Genomic DNA, 24,610 nt, shown 5'->3' with positions numbered 1-24,610 from the left:
CTTAAAGCTCATCTAGTCCAACGCTCTGCCAAGGGCAGATACACCTTCCACTAGACCAGGTTGCTCCAAGCCCATTATGGAAAACATCAAATTATGTTTCACTTGGCAAGCACAACTTTGACTTCTCTATTGCCATCTAGCCAAGAGCTTTGTCCAGTGCTGCCTTAGCTTATCTTGTACCTTGTTGGACTTCTGTGGGAAGCTGGTGTGCAGGGAGAGCATAGGTCTGGGTGGAGGTAACTGGCTGGTTGAGTAGTTCAGCGTGTCTTTGGCCATCATGTTGTTTTCTTCTCTGTCACCGCAGATATAATCTGTTGTTAATCCCCCAAGTCTAAACCTGTGACTCCCTGGAGGACCTGAAGCCTTTTGTTGATTTTGATTCTCAGCCTTATTATAGACAAATTAACGTACATGAGTGACAGCACGCCAATGAGAGATGAGAAGAAAATGAGTAATTAACATATATTGGGTATTACTGATTGCTTTTATGATTATCTGGATTTTGAAGTATTAGCTGGAAAAATAACTCCTAATCCCTTATTAAAGATAAAAGGCAAGTCATTAAAAGTAGAAGGTTGTTTTCAGGCCTGAGAAGCACTGGAAATATGTCTTGGCTCTGGCACTGAGCTAACCTTGAAAGCCTGTAATTCCAAGTTACTCAGCTTAGCTGTTCTCCTCGGCAAGGGAATTTCTGCAGTTTCCCATGTGCTGGGAGGTGGAGGGGGATGCAAGACAAAGCGACCCTTGTCATACCAACTGTGTGCTTGGCACCGGGACAGGGTCCTTGAATATCAGTATTAACCAAGCCCTGCCCAGCTGCCGGGCTGTGAACTTTTGACAGCACAGCCCAAGGTCACTCAATGGCAAAGGGTGGTTCCTGACTTCAACTTCACATTTCTGTTGGGGGCATGTTTCCTGTATGAAGTTCCCATCACATCTTGACTCCTTTCTACCTTCCCAACAGCACCACCTGCCCTCACTGTTCAGGCCGTCAAACTGGCTTTGTGGCCATCACAGAATGACAGAATTGTTAGGATTGGAAGGGACCTCTGAAGACCTTGTGTGACCAAGGTCAGCCCTTGGTGTTTCCAAAGAGTTAGTTAGCAGAGAGGGTTCTGGAAAGAAAAAAATCTTTTTGAAGTATTTAGTAACTGTTCAGGTATATAATAGTCAAGGTCACTTCAATTCAGAGTAAGAATGTCCATGCAAGAAACTTACACACAGTTAGTCATAGCTCCATGTTACTAAAAGCCAGAGAAGTTGGAGTTGGGGCACCTGCTGAGAAGAAGCCATGGGAATGCTGTGCATGACAAAGACAGCATATAGGTTTTTGAATTAGATGCCTTTTTTTCAAATGCTTCTAATACGCAGAGTTGGCTTTTTGTTACGTTAGTTTCTGATCTCAACTTGCAGACTATGATGCCAAGCAGATTGTTAAAACCAGCATGAGGTTTCCAGTTTCTCTTCATTACTAGAAGTTGTTCTGGAAACCTGGCACATTTGGGTGCAGATGAGATAACTGAAGTGGAGATTAGTAATATATTAGCTATGGTTTAGTATTGGAATAGAATAAATTAGGTTGGAAGGCACCTATGGAGGTCATTTGGTCCAAACACCCAAAAGCAGGGATAGCTCGGTAATTAAGTTATTAATGTTGTTTTTTAAGTTATGATATCATGTCCAAAGCACTTTTTCATTAGATAGAAGTGCAGGTGGAATAGAGCCCTGCGGAGGCACACCAAGTTCATCTTTTTCTCTTCAATCATTCTGATCTCTTTGGATGCATCTGGGCTGACAGTGCTTGGAACAGGGAATACTTGCATATCCTGAGGCTCTCTTTTTAGCACAGGCGATACAAAATTATCCATGCCATAATAGTGTGCTGAGATGTGGCCTGGGTGTGCTCTAATCAAGAAACTTGGAAATGTGGGTGCTTGACTTTGGTCGTGTAGGGAAACATCTCTCTGGATCCTCCTTGTATTCCTTGTTCCACCCATTTTATCTAGTTTGTGCCTAAAAATGTTGGTCTTCCCTGTTATATTTTTCACGCCAAGCCCAAGGAATTGCATCTTCTCTCTCTCTTCTATGGTTTCATCATTAGCTCACATGCACACTGAAGTCAGTAAATGACTCCTGTTGTATCCTTCTTCTCATAGGTAGAACAGAAGAGACAATATGATCCTGTAAAACACACCATTAGCTTTGAGACTAACCAGGGGGTTGACCATTAGGAAGGTCAGTGCATCTGCAAAAATCCCCCCCATGCATTTTACTAATTACCAGCAGCTGTTCTGTGTAGTCCAAGCCATTCTCAAACTGACCTCCTACTTGTTTTTTCCTCCCGACTGTCTAATAATTAACAAGCTACTTAATGCACAACAAAAGACCAATTAACCTCAAAGCATTTAATGAACTACATGTAAATTAGTTGTAAAATGTTGCTGTAAACATTAAATGTTAGGCAATTACATAACCCAGTAATTGCTAAAGTTGCATTTAGGAGCTTAAAAGAAAGAAATAAAAATCTGCTTAAGTAGCACTTTGGTTCTGAGAACTCTGCTATAATGGTTTTGTTTTTAACTACAGCACCCCTGGTCTGTGTAGGTCCAAACAGGCTGTGGCAGCTCAGAATGACTGTGTTCTTGGTATGGAAAGAAACATAAAGGCACGCTAACCTTGTGCACTTTTTGTAACCATAACGAGGCTGACCAGTGGTAGAAAACCTCCAAAGGGGTCTAGAAAGAAATGGAAATCAGATAAAATAATTTCTTTCTGCTGTGGTAGGTGGTATCCCATTGTTCAATTATTTGGGTATCAGTTCATGGGGATTTCATGGATCGATTATTGTTTTCTTTGCTGTATGAAATGTCCCAGACCTCACTAAAACCTCAAGGTTGCACAGGGTCTTGTGAGGTGTGAGCACAAGGGCTCTTGGCCACTTAGTGCTGTTGAGTTAATCTCCATCTCTTCTTCCTCTTTCTGCGGACACCTTCATGCCCCAGCTGCCTCACACGTTAGCCTTTGAAAAGCATCAGATTTTCAACTGAAGTTTTGAGACATTAAGTTTTTTGACTTCCCACCCACCTCTGTGGTGAAGTTTCACGTGAAAAAGCTGGTGTGCTTTTCTACAGACTCTTTAATCCCTATAATTGGCAGTCTCGCTACAAGGTGGTCCAGTTCACCTCTAGGTTCTCAAGCTCTAATGTTCTTACAGAATTCATTTTCCTTGTACACCTTCTGTACTTATTCTCCAGGCTTTAGTCGAATCTTCCTTATGTTTCAAGGTTTTGGAACTTAAGCTTGTGTTGAACTAAGATGACAAACTTGGGCTTGTGTTGGACTAAGATGTTCCTAAGTGGTACAGTGAAGTGGGGCTTTGCCTCCTTATTCAGTATATTTGTGCTTCCTGAGTGCCTTTGAGCTTTTCTGTTGTTTCAGTAACAGTATATCTCTTGATGGCTCACTTTGCATTCCATTAGCAGGCTCCAAATGCGTCTCTAGACATCAAATTTCTCATTTTTCAGTGAAAAAAAAAGGAGTTAGGTTTGTTTGTACTAGTTTGCTTCCTTCCTCAGTTTTGCCAGTCTCCTTTTCCAGAGTATATTGATCTTAATTACAGCAGAGTCGTTAGTGAAAGCTGGCCTGTGCTTCATTTTACTGTATAAATACGTTGGATAATGGTCTATTATTTTTCCTGCGAACGATTTTACTTGTATAAATCGTAGTTGGATTTCTTTTCCAGGAGTGGAAATATTCTATACTTATATTTGGTTGACTGTATTACAGAAATTTGCTTAAATCAATAAAGCTACCTTCCAGTTTAGGTTAGTCTTGACCAAATCCACTAAAGCTATTGCCTTGCCCGAGTCAATTTTCCTTCTTGTACTTTGGAGTCTGATGAGAAAAGCTCTTTCCTCTTCAGTGCAGTAGATGCCAAGGTCAACCATGAAGCCTGGCCAGTTGACTTGCAGCCAGGGAAGGGTATACATTGCTAGCCTGACATTGCTTCTCATGAGCATTTATCACAGAATCACAGAAGGGTTTGGGTTGGAAGGGACCTTAAAGTTCATCCATCCAACCCCCTGCCATGGGCAGGGACACCTTCCACTAGACCAGGTTGCTCCAAGCCCCGTCCAACCTGGCCTTGAACACTGCCAGGGATGGGGCATTCAGAAATTTCATTGCCCTTCTCTTGGTTTTATTTTTATTTTTACAAACTTCTTTTGTCTCAACTTCTTTTCCTTTCTGCAGTATTTGTTTCTTCTGTTGACCTTGGACGACACGATCTAGTGTGAGGCATCCCTGCCCGTGGCAAGGGGGTTGGAACTAGATGATCTTAAGGTCCTTTCCAAGCCAAACCATTCTATGATTCTGTGATTCTTCATTGGCTAAAATGCCTGATGTGTGATGCCCTGACAGTTCAGCTCCCTTCCCTTGCTAATGAGAAGTGATCTGCCTTTTGGGAGCTTATATAAAACGTCTCAAAATACGCACCTATGCGGACCTCCTGTCATCAGGATCTGACTGTGCAACCTTCCAAGTTCATGGCGCAAGGGATATCGAGCAGCTGGGTTTTTCTTACATGGAGGGGCGGGTTTGCAGGTCTTGGACTCGTGTAGGAGGTGGGGGTGAGTCTGTGAAGCTACAAGTAAAAAGGAGGCAGAAGCTTGAACTCTACTTGCTGTTGCAAGGGGAAACGGGTGAAGAGTGAGAGCTGTAGAAATGTCACCAGCCTTTTGAGACAGAACAAGTTGAATCAGGAGTTTCTTTCTGGGAAGCCAGTTGGAAGGAGTGTGCTGCTGGCAGCCTGGAGCTGCTCTGAGCCTGAAGTTAATGGTGGTTAATTTTTAAAGGCAGGAACCAAACTGGTTATTGTGCCTGGATCTCAATAGGGTCTTTCTGCTACTGAAATGCCACTGCAAGAGCCCTGTTCTGAATTGTTTTGACTCGGAGAGAAAAAGAAAATGCCCTCAGAGAAGTGGTTTATCCACCAAAAGCTTTGCTTTGCTGCGCTGCTAACAGACAGTGACAATTTCATCAGGATGATTGTAACATGTCCAGGGATGCCAAGTGAGGGAAGTGCTGAGGATGGGCTTTTTTCAGGATGTAAAAGATGGAATAAAAGCAGAGGTCTGAAAAGATGGATCTACTTGGTCAAACTTGCTTTGCTGCAACAGAGAAGTGTGAGGGAAAGGGAAAGTAAAACCAACATCCAGACATGAAAGTAATGGGTTTTGTAACTGCCCTGTCAGGCCAAGTCCTGCTGCTCTCCCAGTCAAAGGAGGCATTGTCTGAGGTCTCACTGGCTCTGCAGTGGTTTAGATAAGCGGCTGTTAACCTTTGAGAGCCAAAAGGGCTGTTTGTCACTAAATGGGGCTTTTCAGAAGGTGACAGAAAAAAGGGAAATGCTGGGCTTTTTCAAAGCATCTCAAAGGAGAGGGACTGGCACCTTACTCCTGCTGATACTCAAGGTGAGGTGGCCTCCTGAACACCGAGTGGATTTTGGCTTCTGAATTCACACGGTAATGCGTGTAGCATGGAGATGAGCGTGTCAGAACAGCCAACACATATCCCTGATCTCTGTCTCATGGAGAAAGAGAGCGCCTTCCACATATGCCACCAACTCTGTGGAAGACTGCCTGTAGTTACATCAGCAATAGACACCTCTTTATGCTGCTGCTTACCTTCATTTTCCCTGTGTGGACCACTATGCAACCTAAGAAGGAGACCTCTATTCATTGCTGCTCAAAATGATGCCTAGTAACAAACACGACCTTTTGATAAGTAAAAAGAAGGTCACATTGTGGATGCTGAAGTATTTTTCAGCCTTGAAAATGAGATTCACCTTGATAGGGCTTCTCTTGTTAGTTGTTCTGCCAGGTTTGCAGACCCAGCTTGGGTCTCTGACCAGGCTTCGCCCTGCCACTTAGACCTCTGCCAAGTGAAACCACTCAGAGACCCAGCCATGGATAACCAGTTTTTGTAAATAATAGTCCTGTGTGCAAGGCAATGCAGAAATCACACCCCGTTTGTTTACCTCTCCCTCCATCTTCTCCCCCACGGTAATCTGTGCTTTTGAGCCTTGCAGCTGATGGGAGCCTGTGGCATTGCTCTCTGGTGTGGTGTTTGAAGGTGATCATGGAGTAATAACCACCTGCAGAACTCAGTGCATGTATTTTGCTCTCAGACACCAGTTGGTCTCCTGCAGTCATTGTGCAGAATAATAATGTGCTTTCCTCTCCATCCCTGAAGTGGACAAGGTATTTGGCAGTGTTTAAAACAGGGGGGGCAGCATGAAAAGAGTTGGAAGCAAAAAGTGTTGGATGCCAGAGACATTCAGTACTCCTTGAAACACTGCCTGGCAACGGGGATGGGCTCCGTTTCATCCGGAGACACTGGCTGAAAAGCTCATGGGACAAAGGGCTCGGCACACACTGAAGCTGCAGGAAGCAGTAGTGAAAATCCCCACACGCTTGTGCTTGGCTTCCTGCCTCTGCGGGTCAGTTCCCTTCTGTCAAGACGACGACTTGTAGAAGTGCTGAAATGGTTAGAGCTGATGTGGACATTGATTGAATGGGACAAATAGACAATGATGAAACTCTGCTTGTGGGAAGAGCTTAATAGGCATAAAATTCTCTATTGCAGCCAGAGGGCTGGTTTTAAAGCGCAGGGAGGGAGAGGAAGTTTCTTCTTGTCACTGCATGGAAGCTTGAATTCAGAAGAGCCTGGAGCTGTTGTAGCTGTGTCCTTAAAAATGTCATTGTACTCTCACCATTGCCTAAAAAAGGGGGCACAGGTGAATGATCAGGGGTAAACTGAATTAATAGTTTGGCAGAGGGGCTTGTATCTGATGCAAGGAAATGACAGTACTTATTTGGGGAGAAGATCACATCAAAACAGCTTTAAAATTACCTTTGAGGGAGCTGTGTTGCAGTCGAAAAGAAAATGCTATCTTTATTTGCTCACCAGAGGAACAGGAGGTTTCTCTTTAATAAAGAGAAAGCTCTTTATTAAAGTCTTTTTGGCAACTGCTCAGTAATAGCTCCTTAAAAATGTGCTGCTATAGCAGTTTCCCACAACATGAAGTGAGATAAATGACCTCCAGAACTAATCAAAAAATAGTCGTTACCCATATTTTGTAATGAATTGCTTGTTATGTGGTTTATATCATGCCAGGGCTTATAAACAGTATGGTTTCTTACAGGGCACAGGCTATGGTACAGAAGCATGGGCTAGTCCTTTAGTAAAAATGAGGGTCAGAGGCATAGCTGCCTTTGATGGAATTAAAAATGGCACTTGGTGAATCTAGACAATTAAAACAAAGTGATGGAAAAAGGTAAATTTCCCAGTTTTCTAGCAGGTTGGAATCTAGGTACTGCTGCTGAGCATTTAGCTATAGGCATACCCACGGCGAGTTGCGTGGTCCATGTACAGCCAATTCCACCCCCTTGAAACCAGATCGTTGCATGGATTTGAGGAGGCAGAGGCTCAGGTTGTTAATATATTAAATATTTACGTTACGGCTGATTGACGTTTTCATTAAACGATGCTTGTTTTGTTTAAAAGGTTGCCAGACATGGTCCACGTTGCACACCATGTCCACGTGAGCTGTCTGCTATAGATGAAACATTTCTGGAAGAAGAGTCTTTTTTCTGTCCCTGTATCTCCAAGGGATGTTTCACTGATGATAATAATGATGCTAGTAACAATGTTCCATCCCTGGCAGTGTTCAAGGCCAGGTTGGATGGGGCTTGGAGCAGCCTGCTCTGGTGGAAGGTGTCCCTGCCTGTGGCAGGGGGTTGGAACTGGATGAGCTTTAAGGTCCCTTCCAACCCAAACCAGTCTGTGATTCTGTGAATAAAATATCTGTAGACAAATCTTCTGTACGTGATCTCAACAGCACTGAAGGAGCTGGGAACACTCAGCAAACTGTTACGTAAAAGCTGCCATTCCTCTGGCACTCAAGAGGATATGTGATTAGTAAGCATTTGTCTAATACTGAAGATTTTTTGCAGCTCAAAGACTTAATATATGCCACATGCTGCAGAGGAGCTTACAGCAGAACGTGTACAATCATGCAGTACAGTAGTCCAGCAAAAAATGGATTATTAGGAGGTAGTCAGTGCTATTCATTATGTGCTGGAAATGGTCATGGTCCAGGGATGGGGGATATTTGCTTCAAGATGGATCAAGCAGCTTGAACAGCATTCTCTGCTTTTGCACTCTGTAGTTGTGAAAGAAGTGGCCCAAGATGGGATCTGGGTAGTGTGGTGAGTGTTCCCTGCAGGGTGCCAAGCTCTGCCTGTGGACAAGTCTAATCTGCCTTACAGCCAGCCAGCACCGGCACAGGGTCAGGAAGTAATGGGGTTTCTCTGCAAGAAACCCAATCAGAACAAAAGAAATTCTCATGCTTGCTTAGAGCAATTAGCTGGAGAGTTGATGACCCAGAGGCAGGTTCTGAGAGGCCAATGGGTGGTCACTGAGCGACTGGTGATTTCAGGTCCGAACATTTCTGTGAAGCTGATGTCATGTGGAAGTCTTGTGCAGTTGGCTTATTCAGTGGTGTTCAAGGATGCTTGCACTTGGTAGAGCACTTAGGGCTTCAGGAAACCAGTTCTCACCTGGGTTGTTCTGCAGAAACTGATATTGCCTGATTTGATCGTGGTCTCTTCCGTAAAGGGAACAACAGTTCCTACCTATGAAGATGCAAGCATAGCTTGGAGGGTCTGTGTGCCACACTCTAATGGGAGCAGTGCTTCTGAAATACTGAATGGTATTGCTAGCACACTGAGAGGGCATCCTTTGCCTTACCCTGTGGGCTTGGCTTGGTGTGTCAGATCATAGAATCACAGACTGGTTTGGATTGGAAGGGACCTTGAAGCTCATCCGGTTCCAAACCCCTGTCACAGGCAGGGACACCTTCTACTTCCCCCGTCCAACCCGGACGTGAACACTGTCAGGGATGGAGCAGCCATCATCATCATGTAGATGCCCTCCATGAACAGGTGAAGATGTCCAAGATGGTGATTTTTAGTGACTCCTAGTTTTAGATGTGATTCCATTTGGGTTAGTCTTTCAAGAAAGCTGGTAAAACTATGAGCCATAAAAGACTTCCCTGCTTGCTCTTATATCTCATCTCACATTCTCACTGTCAGATCTTACCCTGATCTTAATTCAGCAGCATCCCTCTGCAATTTTTGCCAAACGGCATAACCGAACTAGCTCTTTCCTGTGTTATCAAGCCAGGTAGATGTAGAGCAAGAATCTCACTGCAAAATCAAGATAGGGTGAATTCTAATCTTATCAGCAATACGCAATCAGCACCAGAGCAGGTTTCTGCTGCTTGTGATGACATCCCTGTTGTGAAAGGGGAGCAGGGCTTGCCCGTGTAAGAAGGGTCAGGAAAATGTATGGCAGTTGATAAAGGTATAAGTCACAAGGGAATTGATTAAAATGCATAAGGTCTTGTATCGACATTAACACACAATTAAAATTGTTTTGGGTAATGGAATAATTTTGGAACTCAGGTCAGCTAAACTAGAAAGAAAATGGCTTGAAATTGGATAAAAGTGTCTGCACAAGTGTTTCACTCAACTAGCTCACTCTGACTTCAGGTGGATTTGAACCAAGTTTGGGCTGAGTGAGGGCAACCTCAGAAATCAATGGCAGTATAATCATCCTATTTCAGTAAGTGTTATATGGAAAGTGTGTTTGACAGATAACCTTCCTTGATAATGTCACCACAGGCTTTGAGGAAGGATTTACAGCGGGTCTCTGGAGGGTTTGTAACTGCGAATGTACTTCAAAGTAGCAGAGAACTTTGTGTTAGATACGCTCTTTGGCCTTGAGTGGAGGGAGCATTTGACAGAGTTGCAGGTCCCAAGGGTGTTTGGAAGTGTCCCTGGTGAAAAAATAGGAGGAAAACAGTGTTGGCTGATAGAGGAAGAGGCTGTTTTACTTGTACATCAACACAAAAGAGTTGTATTGATGTGCAGGTCATCCCAAGGCAGCACTGTATGCCTGGACAGCCAGGCTCTAACCATCTCCCACACACGACAAGCGAGGCACTTGTAACATGGCACGGCAGCAGGAGGTGACTTTAGGATACTCGGGGACTGACATGGGGCTGGGAAGTTCAGCCATGGCTGACTTGAGGTTGTCATGCCAGAATGTGTCTGCATCTATTTCTGAGCTCCCTGATATTTCTTGCTGCTGATGGAGATGGATTTTTGCCTTTGGGAACCCAAGGGTGTGCATGGTACTCATAATTGGCCTGAACTGAACTAGGGGAAACTGCTGATGTGTTCCTTCTCTCCTGCAAGTGATGTGTTTTATAAGCTGCCTCATGGACCACTTGTGGCTGAACATAAAAGCGGGAAAGGGAAAAGGGAGAGGTAAGAGGAGTCACTTATGGATGGCAATGCCTCTGTTTACATGTTTACCATGTACAATTAATACCTTAATTCCTCTCCCATTCAGAGGAAAAATATAATCCCAGTCATCTAAATCTGTGGATTAGAATTTTCTCTGCTACATGTCTGTTGATCAGCAGGCCGCTTCTTGAATGTGATAGCAAGGAAAGCAATATTAAAAAGACTTAGTGACAGCTGGTCCTGTTGTTAACGGTGCTGGTTCCAGCAGCTCCTAAACTGGGCAGATTGAGTATAGAAGTTGATGGTCAAGGCCGGGAGGTTGGTGCTCAAAGGTCGGGCAGGGGGAAGTCTTGTGGAGTTCACCCCCTGGGTTAATTGCTCTGTGGTTCCTAAGCCTGATAGTGAGCTGTCGGCCCCGCACTGAGCACACAGTGTTCGCTCCAGAGATTAGGATGAAAATATGTTCTCCTTGCTAAAGAGAGCGCATAAACAACCCATGAACGGCCCATTAACCTACAGAATTGCAATAAAGAACATGTGGCAAAGCAAGCCAGAGGAGACCTGTGACCCAGCAAATGCCTTAATTGGATTTTGAACCTTATCATCTGCGCTAAATGCAGCTAATAGGAAATTAGCAAAAACAAGAGAAGAAAGGAAGGGTGATGTATGATGCGTGTCTAGGTTTGGTGGGAGCATTTCTACAATTCCTCTCATGATGCAGTTCAGTGATCAAAGTGTTGTGGGTGGTTGTGGAATTATAGAATCATAGAATCACAGAATGGTTTGAGTTGGAAGGGACCTTAAGGATCATTTAGTTCCAACCCCCTGCTATGGGCAGGGACACCTTCCACTAGACCAGGTTGTTCCAAGCTCCGTCCAACCTGGCCTTGAACACTGCCAGGGATGGGGCAGCCACAGCTTCTCTGGGCAACCTATGCCAGTGTCTCACCACCCTCACAGTGACTAATTTCTTCCTTGTGTCTAACCTGAACTTCCCTCTGTCAGATTGAACCCATTACCCCTTGTCCTATCACTACAGTCCCTGATGATGAGTCCTTTCCAGCATCATATTATGATTATCATATGATAGTATGAATTATCATGTTATGAGATTATTGGGGTCCCACTCCCATGTGGTAAAACCACTTCAAGATGACTGAAAAGAAATATTTTTCCTGTTGGCTGCAGCCAGTGAGCAGCTCCAGGAGCTATGCAGTCGCTTGCCTTATCGTTCAATCCATGTACCAGCCACTTGCTGTGCTCCATATGGCTTTTTGAAACCATAGGATGTAAATTTATGTTATTGCTTTCCTAGCTGTGATATTTAAATTCAGTTCGGAATAGAAGTGTATGTTGAGAGTTATTAGTGCAAACTGAGGGGGAAGGTGATGGAACATGCCCATTATGTGTACTCTACCAGCAGGTCTTGCTCTTCATGTGGAGGATGGCAGCAGAGTTCAGATACCATCAGCCACCAGCTGTAGTCATCCAGTTTAAATTCCCCAGGCCCTTTCCATTGCTGTGAACCCACCAGGTGGCTGAAGAGGGACAAGCACTTGGTGGTGGTGGTCTTCAGCTGAATTTAAACCAATTTAAGGGAAATCAAACCTTGTCTCCTTCCACTCGGGTTCAATGGTTCAGCACAAGCTTCGGGTACCAGCAGTTGGTTGGGGTTGCCTATGTAAAGATGATCTCAAATGCTAATTGCATTTTCAGAATAGGATAATTGTAATTATTTAAACTAATATTTGTTTTAACCATGTTTTGGATGCAGGTTTTTAGTCCAAATTCCTTTTATAATTGCAAGGTCAGTTTTCATGCATAAGGTTACATGTTTGCAGATCTATTTTGGAAGTGTTCTGCAAAGTGCATCTGTTACATCCAGGCCAGATAATCAAATAGTCATGCACCTCAGAGATTCTGAGTAATATATCTGGGGAAAAAAAAAAAAAGATAAATTCTGTAGGAGCTAGTGATTATATAAGTATATATAAGTATATAATCTGATAAGGTTATAAGTAACTATATAAGTGTATATGTAAGAGAGGGTTAATGTGTAATTTTTATGGCTGAGTGTAAATTCAGCTTAGCAATATTTTTCTCTCCTGTTAGGAGCACATCAAAGGCAAGCTTTTCTTTTTTATGGTACGTGATGGGTTTTTTCAAAGGAAGGACTGATGGGAAGTAGCCAGTAGGGAATGTTACCGGATGATGGAGACGTGTGGCTTACACGATGTAGCGGCAGAGGCGCAGGCCGCTTGGTTGATGTTGGAAAGCTGCTGTAGCACATGTTCTGACGCAGTCGTGGCTGAGGTAACCATGATGATGAAATGGTACCCTTGAAATTATGAACTTGTGCAGGGAGTGGTGGTCCACGCTCACCAGGATGTATATGCAGACCAGCACCAGTATGTGGTCCCTCAGTGGCTTGCAGCTGTGCGTACGTGATGGTAGTGTTGGAAAATACAGACAGACATACCTATCTGGCAGGTAGAGAGGCTGGACTGCTATGCTGTGTCCTAAGGGGTGGTCAGAGCTGTCAGAGATTTTCTTAATGGGATCCGTGATGAAAGGCAATGCTGCTGAGGACTTTGTGACAGGGGAACGGAGGAGCTTGTAAATGTCCCTGCTCCCATTGAAGTGCAAGAAGGAAATTACTTTCAGCCCATTTAGCAGGACATGCAGTACACTGAGGACCTGCTCATCGGTTGCCTTCTCTGCTGCTGGGTTGGGATGTTAAAGATGGGACACGTGCCTGCTCTATAAACTTGTAAAGCCAAAAGACTGGTGCGTGCTCAGGTGCCCAACAACCTGTACTCTGGATACCATCCCTGGCTGTGTTCAAGGCCAGGTTGAACGGGGCTTGGAACAACCTGGTCTAGTGGGAGGTATCCCTGCCCATGGCAGGGGGTTGGAACTGGTTGGGCTTTAAGGTCCCTTCCAACCCAAACCATTCTGTGATCCTGGCCTGAGTGCCACAGGGGTTTCTGGATGCGTGGCTCTGTATGTGTTATCCCTCCAACCTGAGCTGCAGAGCTGGCATGGGGCAAGTTCTTGGATGCTCAGGGAACTACGAGGGCACTTACGACTGCAGATAGGCTTACAGTAGAAATGTGGTTTACATTATGAAAGCATCATCACCCTAACTGATGAAGAACTGAATTTGCATCAACCTTTGCTGAATAATTTAAGAGGAAAGCTATGAAAGTTTCTTAAAAAAAATCCAAAAGTGGAGGAAAGGGCATATTTCTTACCGGTTCCTTTCTTCACATTACAAATTGAGACTGTGTTTACCCTGGAAAAATCAATAGTGATTGGACACCTGGTGTCATTAATTATTTTGCAACAGACAGGCAGCTGATCTTTTGAAAAGAAAGGAGTTTTTAGAAGAACTGTTCAAAGTTCATAGTCTGCTGTTTAACTCTAATGCTAATAAACATTCAGCCTAAAGGATGTCTGTCTTAAAATTTCACATGGTCACACCTTTGCTTTAAGGTGGTAGGATCAGAAAAAAACCTGTAGACCCCCAGAAGTCCTCCAGGAAGGTGACTCTTGGGGCATGAGCTCCAGTTGCCTTTGGGAGATGCTCTTAGGTCTTGGGATGTGGACAGGGATGTTTTTGGGGTTTAATTTTGAATCAATGCGTGTGATTCACCCCTGGAAGGGGTTTCTGCTAATTTTTCTTGAGCTAATAGTGCAAATGAACGTCGGTTGCACTGTTGTGTTGAACATGGTTTCTTTTACCTAAACAGGCAGTCTTTTCCCAATAGGAAGGATTGTTTTCTTGCAGGGCATTGGTGCCTGACTAAATGCATTGGGTTGCATTCTTCATGTATAGATGAGACAACCTTTCTGTTAAATATTCCCATGCTCTCCAGTGGTAGCTCTGGGAAGGTCACAGCCTACCTTGCAGGCCAATGGGTGCCCAGATCCTTGTTGGCAGGGAGGGGGAAGCCAGCTATGGGATGCTGTCACAAGCAAGCGCCAAAATAGCTTGGCTGAAACTGGTTTTACATCGTATAAAAAAGAGGGTGAAGGATCTCAGAGACTCAGACTACGCAAGGTCTTTGGGCACGCACCACAGAGCATATTGGTTTTGAGCTTGATAGTGCTTTTTTTACAAGGGTTGCAGATTGCTGTAACATAGTTAAGGACTGTAGGAAGAGGCAAGTTTTCCTGAACTTTACTCCCAGCTGGAAGTTTTAAGAAGTGAGAGGCGAGGAAGGGGAGAGGGCGAGGTAGACGTACCCTCCGTCTGCAGCGCCTAGGATGTCAAATGGAAAGGACAGCCTGGAGAAACAGCTGAATGGCTTTGGGGAGAAGGGGAAGGAGAGGAGCCACACATCCCTGGTCATCTCTCAGGCCGTTAACCGCAGTATTTTCACCTCTGCAGTCTCCCCCGCTGCCGAACGCATCCGCTTCATCCTCGGAGAGGAAGATGACAGTCCGGCACCTCCACAGCTCTTCACGGAGCTGGATGAGCTTCTGGCCATCGATGGGCAAGAGATGGAGTGGAAGGAGACTGCAAGGTGGGTTGCTTTTCCTTTACCCTGAAAGGGAAGGGCGCTTGCACAGGACCCTGTGGGAAATTCCTTTCTTACATTCCATTGGGGTAATACCTGTGCTTGGGAAATCCACTGCGAGGAGCCTGTGCACCTTTCTTTGATGAAAGAGAAAATTCAAGGGTTTGTTTAAATATTCCTTTAACACAAAAAAATAGACTGCCAGTGCTCAAAGAGGGGAGATTTAAATTAAACATTGGGAAGAAGTTCTTCCCTGTGAGGGTGCTGAGGTGCTGGCACAGGTTGCCCAGAGAAGCTGTGGCTGCCCCATCCCTGGCAGTGTTCAAGGCCAGGTTGGACAGGGCTTTGAGCAACCTGGTCTAGTGGAAGGTGTCCCTGCCCGTGGCAGGGGGTTGGAACTGGATGAGCTTTAAGATCCCTTCCAACCCAAAGCAGTCTAGGATTTATTTGAATAGTTAGCTTCTGGAGAGCAAACAGACTTATGGGCTTGTTTGTGCTTTGCAAAGAATGACAGTGTCTTGGCCAGAGTTGTCAGAAATCTGTGCCTGAACAAAGCTTCTGCACGTGTGTCTAAACTACTTCAGTAGATTAGCACCTGACCCCACCACACACCACCAGTTGGGAAATTTTGACTGTATCTCCCTCTGAGCAAGTTACCGATTAAATTAATTTTAAATAGGCAAAAACCCTTAAGGTTATTTTCTTTTAAGTAACTTATTCAGTGTGTCTGTTAATGCTGGATTGGGTTACCTGCTTTGAGTTTCCTGGTTAGGTTTTCTGCCTGTTTGATGGTGCTCTTGGTTTGGTAAAAAAAATACGCCAAAAAACAGGCATTTTTTTTTTCTTTTTTTATCTGTTTGCCACAAGTCACATATAGTTTGTTTCTAACTGTAGTATTTCACCCAGCCAGAGAGCAGTCCAGGCTCTACCTCCCCTCTTCCCAGTTCCCCTCACTTAACTGGGGGCTTTTTTGTTTCCTTTCTTGTGGCTGGGCTAAGCTCTTTCCCCACCTCCCAGTCTTAAGGGCATCTTAAGCACGAGATTGTGCTCATCATTAGCCCATGTTGTTTGGTCACCTTAATCTTCTTTACCTGTGATGTAATGAACTGCTCCACCACCTACTGCTTTGCCTCCTCATCTTTAATTTTACTTCTCAGTCACTTGGCGAACCTATTTAAAGGCTTTTCACCTTTTTAACTTCTTGCTTGTTGATCATCTTTTTCTCCCTTTATTGCTTTTCTTCCCTCTTATCATTAGTTTGGTACCTGCGTTTTGTCATCTGTACTGCCCAGCTCTGCTTTTATTGCACAATGATGGTTTCCTCTGTCCCTGTGTATTAAACTCCTTTTGGAAGGGGTTTTAATGACAAGTTGTTAAAGCTTTTCACAATTCAGACCTTAGTGTGGTATTTCTTATCGAGCAGTCCCGTCACTCTCTCCTTTATAGTAGGAATATTGGGAAGCTCTGTTTTCCCCAAGTCCACAAATGTCAGCCATTGGAAGAAAGATGCTGTGTGTCCTGCATGTAAGGTCACAAAGCTCTGCTGTGTCTTGAGGGACATTGGTCAGGAGCCCTCCACTCTTACATCCAAAGGACCTTCCAGTGGGATATACCTGCACTCCTTGTACTGTCAGGTGGTTGTAGGGAAAAAGGGGAGGTTCCCTTCTTCTCTGGCAAATGATGTCTGGTTTTAAGTGCTTCCACATGTCCTTGGTAGAAGTGCTAGATGGACCTATATATATAATTTTCGTGCTTTGAGGGTACACATATGCAGTACATGATCTAAGCATCCTGTTGAGGTGCAGTTCCTACACTCAGCCTAACCTCCCGATTTGCATCCTGTTTGCTGATAGTGATCTTGCATGGTGTATGATTGCTCAGGATTTCTCAGTATCTTCCTGAAATGACTTAATTTTGCTGAACAGAACCTGCTGTAAGCTACTGAGCAGCTCCTGCTGCCAGATGTACCAGGGCAGGGGAGCTCGCTGCAGCCCTTGAATCAAGACTTGGGGGAGCATGGGAGCTGTCAGGAAAGAGTGTTTGTATTAAAAGGGTTTAGCAAATGATACTACCCTTTGCAGAGCTGTTTGTGTCAGTAGAAAAATAACTGATACATGTCATGGAAAACTTCTAGCCAGAACCATAAAGATACTGATTAAAAAGTGTTTCCAGAGGGGACCTTGAGTTCCAGACCCTGGCTCTTGATTCATTGCCCATCATGGTCCTTGATTCATCTGAGTTCAGCTGCCTGTGTTGCATCCCCCATATAAACAGGCTGGAGTTGTCCCCCTGCACACAGTGACATTTCTGGTGGTAGGTAAGATCAGCCCATGACCAGGGCTCGAGCATGTCTTGTTCCTTTGCATGGTCCCATTGCCTCATAGCTCATCATGGTATTGGGCCATGGTTCACAATACAGGACTGTCTTGGAGAAATGTACTTAGTGTACACAAGGTTTCACAGCAAAGCCCAGTCAACACATCAGAAATAGAGCAGTAAAAGGGAAGGTTTATTGCTGTTAAAAAGTAACCTGAAGATTTGGGTCACTGGGTGCTCCTTATTTGTTTCGTTGGTGCTCATAATCAATTTACCTGGTGAGGATGGCCAAGTTCTTGCACTAATGTGAATGTTTGCATCTCGGTGATAGTTACAGGCTACAGAGTGAAGCAGGAAAAGACCTGAAGCAGCTGGAGGCCACTAATCTGATTTGAGGCTCAGTACAGTACACTTGGGGACCTAGATGTGTCCACCATAGTGTGGGGAATGTCATTTTGCAAAGCAAAAAGGAAGATCATGAGATTACAGAGAAGAGGAAGGAAAGGTCTGTGGGATGGATCATCAGAGGGCGGGAGCATCTCTCCTATGGAGACAGGCTAAGAGAGCTGGGCTTGTTCAGTCTGGAGAAGAGAAGGCTCCAGGGAGACCTTAGAGCAGCTCCCAGTGCCTAGAAGGGCTACAAGAAACCTGGAAAGGGGCTTTTGTCAAGGGCCTGTAGGGACAGGACAAGGGGGAATTTAACCTAACAGAGGGGAGATTTAGGTTAGATATAAAGAAGAAGTTCTTCCCTGGGAGGGTGGTGAGGCACTGGCACAGGTTTCCCAGAGAAGCTGTGGCTGCCCCATCCCTGGCAGTGTTCAAGGCCAGGTTGGACACAGGGGCTTGGAGCAACCTGCTCTAGTGGAAGGTGTTCCTGCCCATGGCAGGGGGTTGGAACTAGATGAGCTTTAAGGTCACTTCCAACATAAACCAGTCTGTGATTCTATGATTCTGTGATGCTATTTTTTTATTATATAAGCTCTATCAGGTAGTGCATTTATATCCTTTGCCCTTTTATACATTATAATATTAACAAACCTTGTATACATTATAATAGTAACACACCTTTTAGGCAATACTTTCTGAAGCTTTACAAATAAAACCAAGATGCCTCCTGCCTCTGGGTTAACAGAGACACTAGCTGTCTTCTCAGAGTGGACTCCAACTGTACCATCAGCTCCTAGACATACATTTATTCTGGTTATTCAGGGTGTTATTCTGAAGGAAACCAAGTGTACTGGTGGCAGATATTTCTCCCAAGCCTTGGTGATGCTGATCAGTACCTGAAGTCAGAAGTCCCCAGAGCCATAAGAGCCTTGCTAGAGTCATCAGCATCATTTCCAGGCCCCAGAGGCATAGCAGAACATGTGTATGTGTAGAGTCGTACCGTCCTGCTTCTCTCATGTGGTCACAGGAGTGTTTACCAGCTGTTGGAGTGAAGTACAGCTGGCAGGCAGGAAGAGCATGGAGATGTCCAGCACAGAGCAGGGTAAAGATGAGGAAGGTAATTTGATGGTTTGTTTTCTCAAATAACAGTGGAGATAATCTTTTGCCCTGACACACTGCATTGCTGCTGGGATGCAGGCAGCATTGCTTGCAACTCTTGGGAAACCAGGCTGAGAGCTGTACAAGTCTATATTCACACCATCAGAAGAACCACTGACCCTGCAAAATTCCACTTGTGTGGGAGCAGTTCTACAGGAGCAGATTTAACAAAAATAATCCATAAAGACCAAGGCATTGGGTTAAACATAGGAAAGCTACATGGACAGCTTTGCTGAGCTGAGCACTCGCATTGGTTTGCATAGGAGATGGTGCACACCAAGGCTGCAGAGGGGACTTAGGAACCTAAAGGTGCCTCAAGGTGTTTGGAAGGCTCCTTGCTGGAGGGGAATTCCCATGGGCATGGAGGATCTTGAATGCTCCCAAGGAAAAGAGGTAGTGTAGGGACCGCAGCTGCAGCTAAGGCACGTTTGCAAGCTCACATGTGGTTTATTGTGTTTGTATTGGGGATTATAGTGAGAAAAACAAACAGAAGGCAAGTATTGATAGTTGCGAGTAATAGACTTTCACTGACAATACAAATGCTTGCTAATTTGCAGCCTTTATGCTGTTGCAGGGTGTCTACATCTTAGTCACACTTAATATATAGTCTTTGAAATGCACACCTTTGCAGCTGCCCAGGTCCTGGAAGTGTCCTAGGAAACACCTCAATTTGGTGAACTACATAGAACCTTACAAATATGAGATTAAATTCAGTCTTTCAGCTTGAGTTAAAAAACAGCTTTGAAAAAAAAAGGTCCCAAAAAGAGATTACTGCAATTGAAAAGCATAATTGATTAATCCTCAAGTAATACATTTTTCAGGATTAAATACAGTGTCATTTACTGTTAATAATATTCTTTGGAAGCAATTCATCAACTTCCTTGCTTTTATGTGTGTGCTTTTTGTCTTAATAATCCCTTTAATATTAGTCAGGGGAATTTTCATTTCCCACATACATTGAAATAACATCTCAATACTGGCACAAGCCGGGTGAAATCACAGAATCCCAGACCGGTTTGGGTTGGAAGGGACCTTAAAGCTCATCCAGTTCCAACCCCCTGCCACAGGCAGGGACACCTTCCACTAGAGCAGGTTGCTCCAAGCCCCTGTGTCCAACCTGGCCTTGAACACTGCCAGGGATGGGGCAGCCACAGCTTCTCTGGGCACCCTGTGCCAGTGTGTCTGCTCTGTCCTGAAGCCCTCCCATGCAGCCCCTGCAGGTCAAGGGCAGGGTCAAGGCTGGAGGTAGAGGTGGGCTGCAGCCGCCAGGAACGTGACACCTCCTGCTTGCCTGCTGTTAAGACATGCTTTTAGGGGTGTAAAGAGTATTTTGCCCAGAACAGGATTTAACCTTTACTCTAATCTTCAACTAGAGATGAGCTTTCTGGCTTTCTTTTTTTTTTTTTTCATGCCTGCTTTGTTAAATCATTAAGCAACAGCTAGGGAGCAGAGGGAAAGAACAAGCACCTTCATTTGTGTCCTTTCCTTTGGTGGTTCACTTGCTCTGCTGAGAACATCTTCAGATTTGGCCAGGGTGGGCTTCTCTGCTGTAATGTTAAGATTTTCTTGTCTGGATTTGAATACTCAAATACAAGTCACCTTATGATTACCTTATTATCACTTGGGATATCTAGTCTAGGTCATGCTTTGCCAAGAAGGGTTGGACCAGACGATCCTTGAAGGATTCTATGATTTTATAATTTATTTCCAGAAGTTGCTGATATTTCCCCTCACCACTGTTTTTGTGGAGCTGTGCTGCTCAGCCCTTCTCACTTGAGATTATCTAAGTGTGAGTGTCATTACCCAGCTTTCTCTCCACTGGGTCTGGCAAAGCAGTGGCTGAGTTGTCATGGTGGGTTTGACGCGGTGTCAGATTAGGGACTGGGGAGGGAATGACCAGGTCTCCACTGCATTGCTGAAGCTGCCTGTGAACTCTTTGGCTGCAGCAGATGTCAACTAAAGGGTATTAGCTCAAGTCTTGATGAAAGCTACTAAAGATAACGTGTTTTACCTCCAATTTGCCATTGTTTACAAGCTCAGCTGATACATACCAATCCATTAAGCCTTTGCAACTTGGTCATGGATGTGTGGGCAAACACATGTGTTGAATTTGTCCATGTGCCATGATCATCTCGCTTCTGTCAGAGATGTATGTCTGCATGGAGCCAACAGCTCTAACACTCATTGCTCTGCCCTCTTGTAGGTGGATCAAGTTTGAGGAGAAGGTAGAACAAGGTGGGGAGCGATGGAGCAAACCTCATGTGGCCACCTTGTCCCTGCACAGCTTGTTTGAGTTACGGACGTGTATAGAGAAAGGCTCGATAATGCTGGATATGGAGGCTTCTTCTCTCCCTCAGGTGGTGGGTAAGTAAAGCTGCCTTGGCTCTTTTCCTCAGCTCTTCCCTGCAAGTTTCTATTAACCCTGATGATGGTTTCACTGATGGTTTTAATGAAAAAGCACTGCTTTTTTAGTAAAAGAGGAAAAATAAAGAGATAATCCTCCAAGGAATAACAAGGGACAACTAGAAATTACCTGGAGAAGGATAACAGATAAATGAAAAGAGTTCTTTTCAATTCAGGAAGAAGAGTAAAAGAGTCAATTTCAGTGCTAACCAATGCTTACCTTGAACTGCTTTTTTGGTGATTCTATAGAATCATTTGGATCCTGAAGTAGGTATCCTAAGATCTCACTAGGTGTGTGTGACAGGAATAGCACACACTGACTGAATTTGTATTCCTTATCAGAAACTTATCATGTGCAAGGCCACCTCTCTCAGGACAGGGATATCTGGCAAATGCAGGACAACTGCAGTTTCAGCCATGTGGTCAGCCCGTAGGCTGCTTTGGATGAGGTTGCAGGGTGGTGGCCCACTGGAGGCTCTGTTTGGGATGGGGTGCTCCCTCCAGCAAAGGAGGGTGATGAGCAGCCACAGTACCTGCTGCTGCTTCACCCTGCTGAATGGGATGGCAGCTTTTTTGCAGTGAAAAGAGCCATGGCCTGGGATGACACTTGGTGGCATTGCTGAAAGCTGTTCCATATTCCTGGTGATGTGCAAGAAGACATACAGAAATGTATTTTAAAAGTGAGTCATCCAGTGGAGGTACATTGACCAAAACACGTGAGTTTAGAAACCATTGTGTGAAGAGGCATAGAAAACAAAATGGAATAAAACCCCCACAAAACTCAGTACTTTGAATTACAATCTCAAGAAGCAGGCTCAAAAGTGTCTTAGCATGAAATTATCTGATATTAGGTGTTGAACTAGATTGTAAGGCTTGGAATTACAAAAGCTGCCTTTGATGTTCTCTGCACAATTTGAGCTTAGTTTTGTAGGTGCTTATGGTGGCATTGGTCTTCCTTTATTTGTGTGCCTGTGTATCCACATGCACAGCTTTGCAAAGGTTAGAAATATAAGAAAACCCCACCCCCAAAAACCCCTCCTGAAGCACGTTCAGCTTCAGCATAAAACTTCAGATGATGTCAGTGGTCCCAAACTTTAACCCTCAAACATTAAATTCCTTTTTTGAAGTCACTTCGAGGTGTCACTTTCAATATCCTTCTTCAACACTCAAATCTAATTTCCAGATGATCCTAGTGGCTGCTGTTGCTATAACACTGTCCTGAGTGTGGTAGTTTTGGTGGGCCAGATCCTTAATCAGACAGATGGGGATCTTCAAGAAGCCTGCAGACTTGGTTTCCAGAATTATTTAATCATCATCACTTGGTTGGTGTCCTGTAGTGACACGCAAGAAAGAAAAGCTCCAAGAGCTCTCTTTGTTGATTTGTGTTCTGTCAGAAACATGGAAGGGAAGAAATACTTGCTGGATGGGGAGGGTTAAACTTGGTGAAGAAAGACATGTTGTTCTGAAGGAAGTAATCCAAAAATCACCAATAAAAAATAACTTACAGAAAATCGTCACTTTACAGAAATAAACCTTTTGCCAAACATTTTGTGTGGCAGTACCTACATGCATATAATCATCCTTTTCTGAGTCTGGGCGGAAGAACTAGGCTTTCCCTACCTGTGATCTGAAGAGGCATTAATTCTTGGGTAGCGCACATAGGATGATGTCCTGACTCACGGAGGAGGCAAATGTGATGCGTGTTCTGCCTCCCCTTCCCTGTAACTTTTATTATTAGCGCAAATAAAAGTTACCAGTAGACAAATCAGAGCTGCCACTTGCCCTTGGGGGACAGCAAGTCAACTGAAGTAATCAAGGGAACAACTTAATGTGAGATTTAGTGGACAATAGAGATTCTTAATAAATCTGGCCACCTTTTTTTTGTTTCTCCATTGGGGTAGGGGAGCAGAAAGGAGAGAATTGATGGGAAGTGAGCAAGTTTGCAGTGGCCTGGGAGCTTTTCTCCCTGGTGATTCAGTTCAAGGCAAAGCCACATAATGCATCCTGTGACAACTGGAGCAAGTTCTGCCTTTTGTAGTTGCCGTCATTTTACTTCAGTTCTGAGAGTGAATGATTTAATTAGTTCCTCATCTCTAGGACTTGGTCCTTTCATTAGATTAGGTTTTATTGGGGGCCTGTGAGGTGAACTCAGGCCTTGTTGATTCCAGTAGAAGTTCTACCATGTTATTTTTGGAAGCCTACTAGAACTTGCAGTGTAGTTGTAGCTTCTTCACAAAAGAACACAGGGTCAGAAGAGATTTCCTTTCTTAACCATGAACCATCTTATCCTGGCTACAGGTGATTTCAAATAGGCTCAGTGGTGTGTATGAAAAGAGAGGAGTCTCAGTGCAATAGGCGCATAGAATCATAGAATCACAGGATGGTTTGGGTTGAAAGGGACCTTAAAGCTCACACAATTCCAATCCCCTGCCATGGGCAGGGACACCTTCCACTAGACCCTGTTGCCCAAGGCCCCATCCAACCTGGCCTTGAACACTGCGAGGGATATAGGGCATGTTGGTGGCTGATGGGTTTTGCTGGATGGAAATGTTTATGTTCCATTTCAAAAGAAATGTCTGGAAGAGATTCCCATTAAAAATAAAATGGCAAAATCTGGTGGTGGTTTTGAGATGGGAAGGAAAGTCTTCAATAAGGTAGGATGGAACTGATCCCTCTCTCTCCTGCCGCACACCCTTGATGCATCAAGTTCTGCGCTCTGTGGTTAATTGTCCTCTCCCTCACCTGCAACAGAAATGATCGTTGACAATCAGATCGAGACGGGGCTTTTGAAATCAGAACTGAAGGACAAAGTCACCTATACGCTGCTCAGGAAGCACCGGCACCAGACCAAGAAATCCAACCTGCGCTCTCTAGCTGACATCGGGAAGACCGTCTCCAGTGCAAGTAGGATGTTTACCAACCCCGATAATGGTAATGCAGAGGCTACCTGGCTATGGCCTTCCCTTTCAAAGCAACCCACCAAACCTGCCCGCCAACAACTAACCACATTGCCTTGACAATGCTTTTCTAACGTAGTGAGACCATGCTGACGACATGTCAGTGGTGGGCTCTGGAAGGCTGCTTTGGCCGTGGCACATTGCTCTAACTCTATCTTCACTGGACTGAGAGGGAGAGGAGGGGATGTGGCAGGCAGGAGGCACAGGGAAGGACAGAGAGATTCTCTGTCAGCTGATGTGTAGGAGATGGTTTAGGAACAGTGATAGGAAAGAGAGATTTACAAGTAACTCCAGCCATGCCTTGAACCTAAAAGGCCAATCGTTTGAAATGTTTGGGCAGAGATGAAGCTCTCATGCACGCTCAATTTCTGTAACAGATGGTGTCAATGGCCTTCTTAATCAAAAATTAGGTGATAGTATCATCTAGCTTGCATTTTATTGCCATACAATCGTTGTCCAGTGTGGGTAAAGCTGATTTCCATCTTGCTTCATT

General features: G+C 44.5%; 1 protein-coding gene across 5 annotated transcripts in view; it reads left to right on the top strand.

Annotated features, from left to right (window-relative positions):
* The window catches only part of SLC4A4 (solute carrier family 4 member 4), a 161,899-nt gene that overhangs the window by 66,907 nt on the left and 70,382 nt on the right, over nucleotides 1–24,610 (top strand). For 3 of the 5 annotated variants that reach the window (XM_030478872.1, XM_030478873.1, XM_030478875.1), the window contains 3 exons: nucleotides 14,767–14,902; nucleotides 20,961–21,121; nucleotides 23,912–24,091. In XM_030478872.1, the coding sequence (XP_030334732.1) occupies nucleotides 14,767–14,902; nucleotides 20,961–21,121; nucleotides 23,912–24,091 (477 nt within the window). The remainder of the gene's footprint in view (nucleotides 1–14,766; nucleotides 14,903–20,960; nucleotides 21,122–23,911; nucleotides 24,092–24,610) is intronic. The other 2 variants (XM_030478876.1, XM_030478874.1) reach the window with 1 other exon arrangement.

This window comes from Strigops habroptila, chromosome 3 (genome assembly GCF_004027225.2).
Source record: "Strigops habroptila isolate Jane chromosome 3, bStrHab1.2.pri, whole genome shotgun sequence".
Classification (NCBI taxonomy): domain Eukaryota; kingdom Metazoa; phylum Chordata; class Aves; order Psittaciformes; family Psittacidae; genus Strigops; species Strigops habroptila.
This window is presented reverse-complemented; position numbering and strand designations above follow the sequence as displayed.